The sequence below is a fragment of the Phoca vitulina genome, unplaced genomic scaffold (assembly GCF_004348235.1).
Source record: "Phoca vitulina isolate PV1807 unplaced genomic scaffold, GSC_HSeal_1.0 scaffold4, whole genome shotgun sequence".
NCBI lineage: Eukaryota > Metazoa > Chordata > Mammalia > Carnivora > Phocidae > Phoca > Phoca vitulina.
Genome location: NW_022589707.1, coordinates 36,688,932 through 36,703,755, shown reverse-complemented (window position 1 = coordinate 36,703,755; position 14,824 = coordinate 36,688,932). Strand labels below are relative to the sequence as shown.

General features: G+C 40.0%; 1 protein-coding gene across 2 annotated transcripts in view; it reads right to left on the bottom strand.

Annotated features, from left to right (window-relative positions):
• The window catches only part of NT5C3A (5'-nucleotidase, cytosolic IIIA), a 50,414-nt gene extending 42,291 nt beyond the window's left edge, over positions 1-8,123 (bottom strand). The window contains exon 1 of one of the 2 annotated variants that reach the window (XM_032401810.1): positions 7,904-8,123. In XM_032401810.1, coding sequence (XP_032257701.1) covers positions 7,904-8,041 — 138 coding nt within the window. In that variant the 5' untranslated portion in view covers positions 8,042-8,123. The remainder of the gene's footprint in view (positions 1-7,903) is intronic. The other variant, XM_032401812.1, reaches the window with a different exon arrangement.
• Positions 8,124-14,824: the final 6,701 nt, after the last annotated feature.

Here is a 14,824-nt window from a genome sequence, read left to right as displayed (position 1 = left end):
ATTGAGCCCCTCATAGGGCTCCTCACTCAGCATGGACTCTGCTTAAGACTCTCTCTCCCCTTCCCTCTGCCCCTCCCGCCATGTGCTCACGTACGCGTGCTCTCTCTCTCCCCCCCAAATAAATAAACCTTAGAAAGAAAAGGGGTGCCTGGGTGGCTCGGTTGGTCCGACTCTTGGTTTTGACTCAGGTCATGATTTCAGGGTCCTGGGATTGAGCCCTGTGTTGGGCTCCCTACTCAGTGGGGAGTCTGCTTGAGATTCTCTCTCTCCCTCTCCCTCTGCTCCTCTGCCTCATGCTCTCTCTCTCTAAAATAAATAAATTAAACTTAAAAAAAAAAAAACAATCCTCTCATTTCTTTACTTCCTCAGTAAAAGAAATCCTTCCCTCCTCCCCTATTAACCCAAAAATCTGAAGCAGTGGCTAGTGGGGTAAAGAGCAGCAGTAGGGAAAGAGAGAGGTTGACTACATCCTCCTCTCTCATCCCAGATCACTGGCCACCACTAACTAGGGAGGGGAGGAGCCACCTGCAGTAAGCCGTAGCTTTGGGGTGGTAAAGAAGTCTGTGTTAGTCAGGATAAGTTATGGGGCAGTAACAACACAAAAATCTCAGTTCCTTAACACAAAAAAAGTTTATTTTTCATTCACACGAAGTCCAATATGGGTCCAGATGACTCTCCAGGGCAGCTGTCCTCCACGGATTGGCTCAATATTCCAGGATGCTTTGATACTGTGTCATCTCCATGTCATCATGATGCTTCAGGATTTGCTCCAACAGCAGGAAAGACTATGGACAACTGTGTCCCTTTTCATAACTACACTGGCCCAGAAGTGGCCATACCATCTCCAGACAGTCTATTGGCCAGAATAGCAAAGCTTGCCCAAATACAAGAAGGAGAGAAGAGCTAAAAATATTGGTGGGTACTAGTAATGTCCATCTAGAAGTCTCACTACAGAATTAATATTGAAATCATGCGTAATATATGACTAGGCACTGGTATTTACAGAAATGAGATTGACTGCTTGTGATTGTCTTTGGCGCCTGGGTGGCTCAGTCATTAAGCGTCTGCCTTTGGCTCAGGTCATGATCCCAGGGTCCTGGGATCGAGTCCCACATCAGGCTCCCTGCTCAGCCTGGAGCCTTCTTCTCCCTCTCCCACTCCCCTTGCTTGTGTTCCCTCTCTTGCTGTGTCTCTCTCCGTCAAATAAATAAATAAAATCTAAAAAAAAAAAAAAAAAAGACTGTCTTTTACAGTTTGAGAGTGAGCAAAAAGTCACAGGCCTACCAGAATTTTTACCAGCAGCAAGAAAGATTACCACCACTGAATAAATTTGAAAGGGGAAACAAGAAAAAAAAAAAAAGTTGTGTTCTATTTACATCCCGTGCCTCATGGGGACTCCACATACTAATCACATTTTTAGAAGAGATCACAGAAATCAAGTTAAACTCCATTTTTCATAATAAGACCTTTAATCTTTCTCTAGCTTCAAGATTGTAATTCTAGTTCTCTATGTGAGGCTAGAAATGTTTGTTTTTCTCAGCCAGCTCTGTTTACTAAATAGTCTAATTAAATGAAGCCATTTTCTTCCAAGAACATAATTTATTTAAGTTTTTAAACTCCCCGGAGAAAGGTCTATTTTCAACTTAATTTAACAGCAAACAGAAGAGTGACATACATAGATGGGCCTTAAATTTAAAAGTCAGTTTTCAATCTTTTAATACCTTGGATTAAAAAATAAAATATATTGCCTGCTTTCTAAAACAACTTCAAAAGCACAAATTAAACATATGGGATTTTGGAGCGCCTGGGTGGCTCAGTCGTTAAGCGTCTGCCTTCGGCTCACGTCATGATCCCAGGGTCCTGGGATCGAGCCCCGCATCGGGCTCCCTGCTCGGTAGGAAGCCTGCTTCTCCCTCTCCCACTCCCCCTGCTTGTGTTCCTGCTCTTGCTATCTCTCTCTCTCTGTCAAATAAATAAATAAAATCTAAAAAACAAACAAACATATGGGATTTTGATAACTGGAAAAGTTGGTGATTTTTTATCAATATATTAAGGGCATTACATTTTCTGTCCTAAAAGATACTAAATAAAATTTCTGGATTCGTAACTAGAACATGAAAATCTAAGTTACTGTACTAAGAGATCAATGTAGATTTGAAGAGCCAAACGCAAAATTTAATAAAAACAAATAAAACCCACACTTTTGGCTAACCTATCTAACAAGGATGATGACTAAAGAGGAACAGTGGGGGAAACTGAGATTCTTGGAGAGAAGTTCTGTGGCCAATAACTGTAGGACAGGAAAGCTAGCATTCATTTATAAATTTAAAAAACCTTGCAAGTTTTCTCCTAATATAGTCCAGAAAGAATAAGACAAATTCTTATAAACAGCATATGTGTGTATAAACATATATACACACACACTTAAAATGTTTTTATTTTGGGCGCCTGGGTGGCTCAGTCGTTAAGCGTCTGCCTTCGGCTCAGGTCATGATCTCAGGGTCCTGGGATGGAGCCCCACATCGGGCTCCCTGCTCTGCGGGAAGCCTGCTTCTCCCTCTCCCACTCCCACTGCTTGTGTTCCCTCTCTGTGTCTCTGTCAAATAAATAAATAAAATCTTTAAAAATAAAAAAAAATAAAAAAATAAAATGTTTTTATTTTAAAATAATTTCCTTTTTAAAAGTGACTGCATCTTGTATCCAGAAAATAGAAAGGAGTTTTTTTTTTTGTTTTTTTTTTAAGATTTTATTTGACAGAGAGAGACACAGCAAGAGAGGGAATACAAGCAGGGGGAGTGGCAGAGGGAGAAGCAGGCTCCCCACTGAGCAGGGAGCCCAATGCGGGGCTTGATCCAGGACCCTGGGATCATGACCTGAGCCGAAGGCAGACGCTTAACGACTGAGCCACCCAGGTGCCCCTAGAAAGGAGTTTCACTGGTGCTGTCCTAATGCCCTGATGGTTGACCACATATATTTTTTAATTCTCCTCTTTAGAAGCCACATTTGTACTTAAATTTGTACACGCTGTTTTTTAATCACTAACACTTAGCTTTATTTAGTTTCAAGCACTGTGTTTTTCTTTTATGAGGAAAAATTACAGTTCCTACTATTTCCCTACATTTTTATTAGATGGCCCTAACTTATGATGGTTTGACTTGTAATTCTCTGACTTTACGATGATGAGAAAGTGACATGCAATTACTAGAAACTATACTTTGAATTTTTATCTTTTCCTGGGCTAGCAATGTACGGTACAATATTCTCTTCTGATGCTGGGCACTGGCAGCGGCCTTAGCTCCCGGTCAATCACCCAATCACGAGAATAAACAACCATTACACTGACACCCATTCTGTACCATACAACTATTCTGTTTTTCACTTTCGGTACAGTCAATAAATTATATTATTCAACACTTGATTATAAAATAGGCTTTTTGTTAGATGATTTTGCCCAACTGTAAGCCAATGTAAGTGTTCTGAGCACATTTAAGGTAGGCTGGGCTAAGCTATGATGTTTGGTAAGTGTATGAAATGCGTTACAGATTACCATATTTTCAACTTAATGATGGGTTTATAAGGACATAACCCCATTGTAAATCAAGGAAGATCTGTATTGTTAACGCTTTTATATTTGGCTAAATTAATTTGAAAGTAGATAAATGCTGTCTGAATAGAATAAAATATTGAAGCAATGTCCATGCATAAAAATCAACCAAGTAAAAAAACACTAAAGTTGTCATTATCACTCAATATAATTGTATGAGACTATATATATGATTACATTTCCCTCCTTCAGAACCTCATTCTTCAAAGCCTAAATTTTGTGTTGGAGTGGGTTTCTCTGTCAGGCAGGAAACTAGCAATAAGTGCTCAAGCTTTGTTCCAGAATCTTTTTTAGCAAGAGTAACTAAAAAGGCCACAGAGGGAACAAGTCCTATCTGAGCAGGCACGTTTGATTAGAATGGTGAGTTAAACTGAATAGCAAGTGATAAGTGATGGTCAACAGCAATGAGGAAGGACCTGAAACTTGCAAGAATCTAAGAGAGGTTGGGGAAATTCATTCCCAAATACAGTTCATCTCAAATATTAATTTCATTTGTGCAAAATTCTACTGTACGTGTATCAACTTCTATACACGTTTGGCAATCTTGATCTTTTTGGTCCAGTTTACAAAAACTGCAAGCCATCCTTAACTGAGGATAAATAGAGTAGTTTTTACAATGAAGGCTTAGGAGAGAGAAAGTTGAGAGAAAATAATACCACTGGTTAAAAATTATGCCCTACTAGTGTTCATAAGGAAAAATGATTGTAGGATATGAGAGTGGCTGATAGTCTGTGTTTTGATAGAATAATTACAACTACTATTTAATAAGCAGTTACTATGAGCCAGATATTACTAAATGTTCTATATTTAACTTTTTTTTTTTTACACATTTCTCACAACTCACACCAACCATGCTCCAACTCTTTGTATAATTCAATACAATTCTGACACTATCTAGAGTTAGTCGCTGATCCCATGAGGTAAGGACTCAGTCCACAAGTCTGTTCTCCAACGCCATTCACAAGCCCCAGGTTGTCACCCATACTTCAGATGGACCAGTTATAAATTTGGGGATTCCCACAACCCCCTCCTCAGGTCCCATAATCTGCAAGAATAACACAGAACTCCGGAGAGCGCTTTACGTACTATGACAGGTTTCATACAAAGAATACAATTCAGAACAGCCAAATGGAAGAGAAGCATAGGGCAAGATATAGAAGAAGGGGTGGAGAACCTCCATGTCCTCTCTAGAACACACCACCCTATCCACACCTCAAGGTATTCACAAACCTGAAAGTTCTCCTTTAGAGGTCTTTATGGAGGTCTGTTATGTAGGTAAGATTGATCAAATAAATTATTGACTAGGTGATCAGCTTGAACTCCAGCCCTTCTCCAAAGGAAGTGGGGGGGCATGCTGAAAGTTCTAATCCTCTAATCATGCCTTGATCTTTATGGCAACCAACCCACATCTTGAAGCCATGTTGGGGTCCCCAGCTACCAGTCCACCTCATTAGCATACAAAAGACACTGTTAACACTTCCCAGACTCCAAGTGTTTTAGGAGCTGTGTGGCAGGAACCTGGGACAAACACCAAATATATATTTCTTATGGTATCACAGATACAACAAACAAAAAAAATCTGAGAAACTGTCACAGCCAAGATGAAATAAGGACACATGATGACTAAATGTATGTGGTATTCTGGATGGAATTCTAGGACAGAGAAGGACATTAGGTAAAAACAAAGGAAATCTGAACAAAGTAGGGATATTTAAAAATGTATGAATATTTATTCATTAATTTCAACAAATGTACCATACTAACATGAAATGTTAGTAATAGGAGAAACTGGCTGGGACTCTACTTATTTGCTTAATTATGTTGTTAATTTAAAATTGTTCTAAAATAAAAATTTAAGAATGCAGTATATTGACTATGAAAAATGGCTTATCTCTGAACTCTAAACACCTTTTTTTTTAAAGATTTATTTATTTATTTAAGAGAGGGGGAGCACGTGAAGGGGGTGAGGGGCAAAGGGAGAGAATCTCAAGCAGACTCCCCACTGAGCATGAGCCTGCTGAGGGGCTCAATCCCAAGGCCCTGAGATCATGATTGGAGAGGAAACCAAAAGTCCGTCACTCAACCAACTGAGCCACCCAGGTGCCTCTGAGCTCTAAAAATCTTAAGCCATGTCTTCTGACAGGCTTCCTCTGTATATTTATCTTGCTGCCTACGGGACATTTCACCTGTAGCATGCACAGCCCACCAGCCACACTTCTGTGTCTTTTAATTCAAAACTTTTAAAGTAGTGCATAATCTAAGCCCAGTGCCAGAAGTCATTTGTTTACCTCGCCAGTGTGAATAGGCCCATCTTGCTTAGGGAGTTACTCTTGGTTCCATTACTTGTCACCAGTTTAACCTATGTCCACTGGACATTCACAGGTTTGTACATATTCTCCAAGGTGGGGGTTTGGAGAAAGGGGGGGGATGGGCAAAACATGACCACTAACACACGGTTATTAAAAGAGATAAAACCAGGATTTGAACCCAAATCTTCAGACTCCCAATCAAATGCTTATCCCATTTGAAGAAGCAGCCTATTAAAATTACAAGCTAAAAACATAAAGCTCGGGGTGCCTGGGTGGCACAGTTGGTTGAGCCCTGTCTCTTGGTTTTGGCTCAGGTTGTGATCTCAGGGTCCTGAGATCTAGCCCCAACCTGGGCTCCATGCTCAGTGTGAAGTCTGCTTAATACTCTCTCTCCCTCTCCCTCTGTCCCTCCCCACGCTCTAAAATAAATAAATAAATCTTAAAAAATAAAAATAAATAAAAACGTAAAGCTCTTTCATCTTTTTCCTTTTAAAAGCTACTAGCAGGCTGCACATATATCACAATCTGAATAATATAACATTATGTATACATATATATATGTAAAGATTGACTGATTTCTATACTACAAATAAGTAAAGTTGGCCTGCCTGATGGGCTTTCATTATTTTTCACAAAGATGGCAAACTGTTTTTGGGATGTTATCACTGTGGGATTTTATTAACTCTACTTGGTTTAGAAAAGTGATATTAACAGACCAACCCACAGTTTAAGTACACGCTGGAAGGTATGGCAATTAGTTGGTTCCCCCCCACACATACAGATTATAAATTTTTGGTTTGGGGCAAAAGGAAGCCAACAAAGTTCTCTAAGCAAGACAGCAACATAAACAAAATGAAATTTCTGAGATAAAAACATTTGCAGCTATACCCACAGAAGTGGAGAAAAAAATAATAATCTAAGAATAATTTAATTCTAGCAATAAACAAAACCTATGAATATTATTGGCATGACACATGGGAGTTAACATTTCTTTTACTATTAGTTATGGGAAAGTATTTCTGTATTGAACCTGGCGCCAACAGCAACCAAGAGGATAGTGTCTTTGATCAATGAAAACATAATTGAGGCTGAGTATTCTAAGTATATGAACCTAAAATGATATTATTTAGTATGGTGGTAGACTGTCAACTTATTTTTCATAAATATTTGACCCCAAATGTTCACGTGTGTAGCACATTATCAGGAGTAAACATTAGCTTATGCATTCCAGGAGGAACATTAGAATGCAACTCCATGAGTAACTAGTCTTTATGAGTGGATTTTAATTAAAAAACAAAAACAAAAAGCTAAACTAAAACAACTAAAACCAAACTAAAACAAAATTAAAAACATCCCCAACTTTGTAGCAAATATTGCTTATCATATACCTTAAGTAGGATTCTTGAAACACTCTTTCTTACAGTAAAATTGGAAATAAATTTCTAAAATACTGTTATGCAAGAGGTTTGGGGGAAAAACGAACACAAAGATACTTCCTGGCAGTTTGAGACAAGAAGAAATAACATTCAAATACAAAATAAACTATTCTGAACGCCAACCGGGTTAATTGGCATTCTTTCAACCACTGAGAAGTTACACCTTTTCATAATCTAGCTCATTCTAGCCAGGTTGCAGAAACAACTCTGTCCGAATTGGATTAGTCACAACCGTTTGGCTGCAGGAACTAGGTAGCAATCCAGTCTCGAACGTTCCGTTTACTTCTTGAGAAACGGTTTTGCTGTAGGAGGTGCCTGGTTTCCGAATCACCTACTTGCTGTCTTTCTGTTTCAAATGAAGTCATAACAAAAGACAGAGGGTGACACCATGGACGGTCCAGACCAGGTCACCGGCCCGCAATGTTGCTGCTCGCGGGGTGAACGGGTCCCCAGTATATCCTTTGCATTCCAGCAGCACCCGCATGGGAAGGTAAAGGCGGATGGAACGCCCTGCGGCCCATCAAGCGCTCGGGCACGAGGCGCCCTGCACTCACCATCTCGATGATCTTGGTCTTCCGCCCTGTCTTCCTCTTCAAGGTGAATATGTACTGGGCCAGCACCACCCCCGCCACCAGGACGCACACACTGGCGCTCGCCACCGCCCCCATCCTCGCCACAGCAGCCCGGTCCATGAATGGGGTGCTTGCGCCTCCCGGCCGCCAAAGAAGAGGTGGCTGGACTGCTGCAGTCCACAGATAAGCCTGGACGCCCTGCCCCGCGGCCGCTCTGCAGGAGCCCCGCCTCCGCCCCGCCCCTCCGGCACAAGCCCCGCCCCACAGAAAGCCCCACCCCACGCACTGACACGCGGGAAAGGAAGGCGGGGGGCGTGGCCTGCGTCCGCAGCAGAGGAGGGTGTGGGGCTGGTCTTCCTCGGAGCCTACCTCTGAGGAACTGTCCAAGGACCCAAAAGGGAATGGTATCAATTATCTCTGTGCTGATGAGGACCAGGGAGTGGTTCACTCCAGCTCTCTACAGTAGAAATTTGATTCCAACCAGACCCAAGCAGAAAAAGTCTTCCGTCTTCCGCCTTCCACCCTCCTCAGCCACTCTGGACTACAGCCCCCAGAAGGCGTTAGCAGTAGTATGTGCTATGACAAACTGCTGCGCAGCAAAAGAAACAACCAACAGTAAAAAGGCCACTTACAGAATGTGAGAAAATATTTGCAAACCATATATCTGATAAGGGGTTACTATCCAAATTACCTAAAGAACTCCTACAACTCAACAACAAAAAGACACCCCAATTTAAAAAATGGGCAAAAGACTAAGAAGATGCTCAACATCAATAACCATCAGGAAAATGCAAATTAAAACTACAATGAGATACCACTTCACACACATTAGGCTAACCATTATTTAAAAAATCACATGAATCACCGACCTGTACCTCTGAAACAAATAATACATTATATGTTTAAAAAAAAAAATTAGAAGAAGATAGCAGGAAGGGAAGATTGAAGGGGGTAAAATCGGAAGGGGAGACGAAACATGAGAGACTATGGACTGAAAAACAAACTGAGGGTTCTAGAGGGGAGGGGTGGGGGGATGGGTTAGCCTGGTGATGGGTATTAAAGAGGGCACATACTGCATGGAGCACTGGGTGTTATATGCAAACAATGAATCATGGAACACTACATCAAAAACTAATGATGTAATGTATGGTGATTAACATAATAAAAAATAAAAAAGAAAAAAAAAAACTATAATGCAGGCTCTGGGCTAAGCTTTCTCCTTTTCTCCTTTACTTCTCTGCCTCCTGATCAAGCCCTGTATGATATGGCATACACTCCTTTTGGGAATATTAAACAATAAAACTTCCTTTATTGGCATTAAAAAAAAATTACAAGTGTTGGTGAGGATGTGAAGGAATAGAAACTCTTCGGCACTGTTGTTGGAAACGTAATTTGGTACAGCTATAACAGAAAACTATAGAAATTCCTCAAAAATTAAAAATAGATTTACCATATGGTCCAGCAATGTTGGTATATATCCAAAAGAACTGAAAGCAGGTACTCAAAGATATCAGCACTTCCATGTTCACTGCAGCACTATTCATAATAGCCAAAATGTGATATAACTGAAATGTCCATCAACAAATGAATGAATAAAGAAAATGTGGTATATACATCGAATGGAATACTATTCAGCCTTTAAAAAGAAGGAAATTCTGCAGTATTTGACAACACTAATGATTCTTGGGCACATTATGCTAAGTGAAATAAGCTAGTCACAAAAAGACAAATACTTCCATTATTCTACTTACATGAGATAGTCAAACTCTTAGAAAGTAGAATGGTAGTTGTGAGAGTTGGGGGAAGAGGAAGAGGGGAAGTTGTTCAATTGAGTATTGAGTTTTAGTTTTGCAAGATGAAAAAGTTCTAAAGATCTGTTACACAACCATGTGTCTATAGTTAATAGTACTGTACATTTAAAAATGGTTAAGTTGGTAAATTTTATGTGTTTTATACCACAATTTTTTTTAAAAAGTGCTATGACAAAAGGGTAAAGATGAAGTTAGGCAGTGTTCCTTTCACCACTGCTGTCCTTTTTCTGCTATATCCCACTCACTGCCTATTCTATCATTTCCTCCTCTTTATTATTTAAATTCAATTAGCCAACATATAGTACATCATTACTTTTAGATGTAGTGTTCAATAATTTATCAGTTGGATATAATACCCAGTGCTCATCACATCACGTGCCCTCCTTAATGCCCATCACCCAATTACCCCATCCCCCCACCCACCTCCCCTCCAGCAACCCTCAGTTTGTTTCCTATAGTTAAGAGTCTCTCATGGTTTGTCTTCCTCTCTGATGACTTCCCATTCAGTCTTCCCTCATTTTCCCTATGATCTTCTGCTCTGTTTCTTATATTCCACATGAGTGAAACAATATGATAATTGTCTTTCTATGATTGACATATTTCGCTCAGCATAATACCCTAAAGTTCCATCCACATTGATGTAAATGGTGAGTATTCATCCTTTCTGATGGCTGAGTAATATTCCATTGTATACACACACCACATCTTTATCCATTCATCTGTCAATGGATATCTCAGCTCTTTCCACAGTTTGGCTATTGTGGACATTGCTGTTACGGACACTGGGGTGCAGGTGCCCCTTCGGGTTACTACATTTGTATCTTTGGAGTAAATACCTAGTAGAGCAATTGCTGGGTTGTAGGGTAGCTCTATTTTTAACTTGAGGAACCTCCGTACTGTTTTCCAGAGTGGCTGTACCAACGTTCATCCCCACCAACAGCATAAGAGGGTTCCCCCTTCTCCGTATCCTCACCAACACTTGTTGTTTCCTGTCTTATTAATTTTAGCCATTCTGACTGGTGTGAGGTGGTATCTCATTCTGGTTTTGATTTGTATTTCCCTGATGCCAACTAATCTTCAACAAAGCAGGGAAGAATATCCAATGGAAAAAGGACAGTCTCTTCAATAAATGGTGCTGGGAAAATTGGACACCCACATGTAGAAGAATGAAACTGGACCATCTTCTTACACCATAAACAGATACACTCAAAATGGATGAAAGACCTAAATGTGAGACAGGTATCCATCAAAATTCTAGAGAATACAGGCAGCAACGACCTTGGCCTCAGCAACTTCTTGCTAGACACGTCTCCAAAGGCAAGGGAAACAAAAGCAAAAATGAATTATTGGGACTTCCTCAAGATAAAAACTTCTGCACAGCAAAGGAAACAGTCAGCAAAACTAAAAGGCAACCCACGGAATGGGAGAAGATATTGACAAATGACATATCAGATAAAGGGCTAGTATCCAAGATCTATGAAGAACTTATCAAACTCAATACCCAAAAAACAAAAAATCCAATCAAGAAATGGGCAGAAGACATGAACAGACATTTCTCCAAAGAAGACATACAAATGGGGGCGCCTGGGTGGCTCAGTCGGTTAGGTGTCTGCCTCTGGCTCAGGTCATGATCTCCGACTCCCGATAGAGCCCAGCATCAGGCTTCCTGCTCAGCGGGGAGTCTGCTTCTCACTCTTTCTCTCTCTCCCTCTGCCCCTCCCCACTGCTCGTTCTCTCTCTCTCTCAAATAAATAAAATCTTAAAAAAAAAAAAAAAGAGACATACAACTGGCCCAAAATCTCCACATCATTTCCTCCTCTTTGTAAGCATCAGGACTTGTTCTCACCGGTCTTGTCTCTTGCAAGGGATTGATGACATTTCCCTTGCTTTTCTCTAGGGATAACACAGAAGGGATCCAGAGAAGCTCTTTGGAGTTGGTGGTGCTGCCTGGTGAAACTCCCTTTTTGCCTGGGATATGGAACTAGTTGGAAGAAGAGAACAAACGGGAGGTAGTAGTGAAGCTAGGGGTTGCTTTTCTCTCACCCTCCATTCTTGATCCTGTTGTTCCAGCCCTGGGACCCGAGCAGGAATTCTTAAAGGAAAATTTGTGGAGGGGGTGGTTCTTAGAAATATAAAGTAGGGCCCACCTTATTAGGCATCTGGTAAGAAAACAAGTCTGGAATAAACTATCAGGTATGTGAATGCCCTTTCTGTGTCTTGTTTTGTGGACAAGATTGATCCTCTGATGCCATAAAATGATTTTGGGGATATAGAGTGATCAGTTTCTTAGGAAGGAAAAAAAATTCTAAAAAAATTCTAAAAAAAAGCTAACGTTAGCTTTTTTGTTCGTTTTAATACGAGCACAATATATGTGAGAACCTGTGAATATATCTGAGAAAAAGATGACAAAAATTTTAAAGTATTCCATTCAGCAATGTCATGTGGTGCTTGAGCATCCTTCCCTGTGACCTACACTTCAGTAGGTCCCCAGCAAATGGTAAAGCAAATTCCAGCCTATGATTGAAGTTGGATATACCAATACTTCATAATTCCTTCTTGCAATAGGATTATTGCTTCTATTTCCCTCTACTTTGTGGGTCTCTTGCAAGGGATTGATGCCACTTCCCCTGCTTGTCACAGCAGTTTAGATTAATTTAGCTGATTATAAGACCAAGATTAAGAAAATTAATTATATATAAGCTTTTTATTAACACAACTCCTGTGTACAAAAGGAAAATGTTTTGTGTGTTTGCTTTGTTTAAATCAAATGATCTTTATTAATCCTGTTGAAGACAAACATATTCAGAAGCCTTCAATAAGGTGATTCAGATATACTATCAGTTGCATCTTGAAGCCAAAAGGGAAATCTATGCTGTGATATATTTTAAAGTTTTATTTTTTTTTAATTAAGTAAGCTCTATGCCCAACATGGGGCTTGAACTCATGACCTTGAGATCAAGTCACTTGCTCTACTGATTGAAGCAGCCAAGGACCCGTTGTGATTTTTAAATCTACCAATTTCTTAGGAAAGGAAATTAATGGAATGAAATCTTTTCACAAATGAAATTTTGTGGTTTCTATAATTACCATTGTAGTCTTTCATTGGGTTAGAGAATTAGTTTCTTACATCTGAATGTAAGAAAAGTAAGTTAACTGTACACCAAAAGAGTAATTTGGTAGCCTGATGGAATATGGATAATGATATAAATAGAATAAATAGGAACGTTGACTTAACATTTCATCTCCCATGCCTCCTTTTTTTTTTTTTTTTTTGAGTTCCACTAATTTCTGCCTTGTCTTACTTTTTAGTAATGGTTTCATTAATTAGGATTCTTTGTATCTACCCTGGCTAATGTCATGGAATACATTTGAACTGGAAGTTTGGTTGCTGCAAGATTCTTGAACATTGTTTGGAATGGGTTTGGTAATTCTATTTCAGTTTTAAATTATACTAAAAGAACGCAGTTGATTTGAAGCAGGTCCAGGGAAAACATGAGAATATCAACACTGATTCTGGGTCATCAGAAGATTCAGAGTGACCTAGGTGATATTTCAGGTTGGAAATTTGGGGAACATTCTGATCTGGGCTTCAAGGGAATGATGTGGGTGGTCCAATAATATCACATATTACAATATTTCTATGCATCTGAGAACATAAATGAGAATATGGGCCATTTATTAAATACTGTTACTTCTCTCTCAAATTAAAAAAAATCAATAAAGGTGCATTTTAAGTGTTTACTGCATTTGTTTAAGAGTCACTGCTGGGGGGGCGCCTGGGTGGCTCAGTCGTTGAGCGTCTGCCTTCGGCTCAGGTCATGATCCCAGGGTCCTTGGATCGAGCCCCGCATCGGGCTCCCTGCTCTGTGGGAAGCCTGCTTCTCCCTCTCCCACTCCTCCTGCTTGTGTTCCCTCTCTCGCTGTGTCTCTCTCTGTCAAATAAATAAATAAAATCTTTAAAAAAAAAAAAAAAAGAGTCACTGCTGGGGGTTCCTGGGTGGCTCAGTTGGTTAAGCATCTGCCTTCGGCTCAGGTCATGATCCCAGGGTCCTGGGATCGAGCCCTGCGTCGGGCTCCCTGCTCAGTGGGGAGCCTGCTTCTCCCTCTGCCTCTCCCCCTGGCTTGTGTTCTCTCTCTCTCGCTACTCTCTCTCTCTCTCTCAAATAAATAAAATCTTAAAAAAAAAAAGTCACTGCCAGATTTGAAATTTAATCATCTGCTGGTTTACATGGTTATTAACACAATTAGCAATAATGAGTGATGCAAATGTTTTTCAGAAACTCTCCCATAAATGTTAATATTCATTACACATTTATTTATTTGCTATATATTATTTTCTTCAGTTCCACCAAGACTTTTTTTTTTTAAATCTGACTAATTTCTTTCTTCCTAGCATAAAGAAAAGACATTGGCTGGAAGTATCTTGGAAGTAAAAACTTCCTTCATTTTTTTCTTTACATATATATTTTTAATTTTCATTTTGAAATAATTTTAGACTCCCATAGAAGTTGCAAAAATAGTACATAGGACTCCCATGTGCCTTCATTTTTTTCAGACTTTTTTTTTTAAGGGAGGGAGAGAGGCCAAGCAGGGGTGGAGGAGAGGGACAGAGGGAGCAGGAGAGAGAGGGAGAGAAGCAGACTTCCCACTGAGCATGGAGCCAGATGTGGGGCTCTATCTCACCACCCTGAGATCATGATCTAAGCTGAAATCAAAAGTCAGATGCCCAACCTACTGAGCCACCCAGGTGCTCCCGATGTGCCTTTCACTCAGGCTTCCCCCAGTGATACTATCTTACAACTATATCTTATAGCCACAGCACAATTACAAAGTAAATTGACATTGGTAAAATATAGAAAGCAATTATACATCTTACTTGGATCTCATCCATTTTCACAAGCACTTTCTTTTGTTGTTGGTATATAGTTCTAAAAAATTTTGTCAGATGAAATCACCATCAGGATTAGTATACAGAACAGGATCCAGGAACAGGATTCAAACACCATCTCAAACAAGTTGCCTTGTATGACCACTTTATAGTCACATCCTTACCCAAAACTAACCCCTGGAAATCACTGATATATTCAGCATA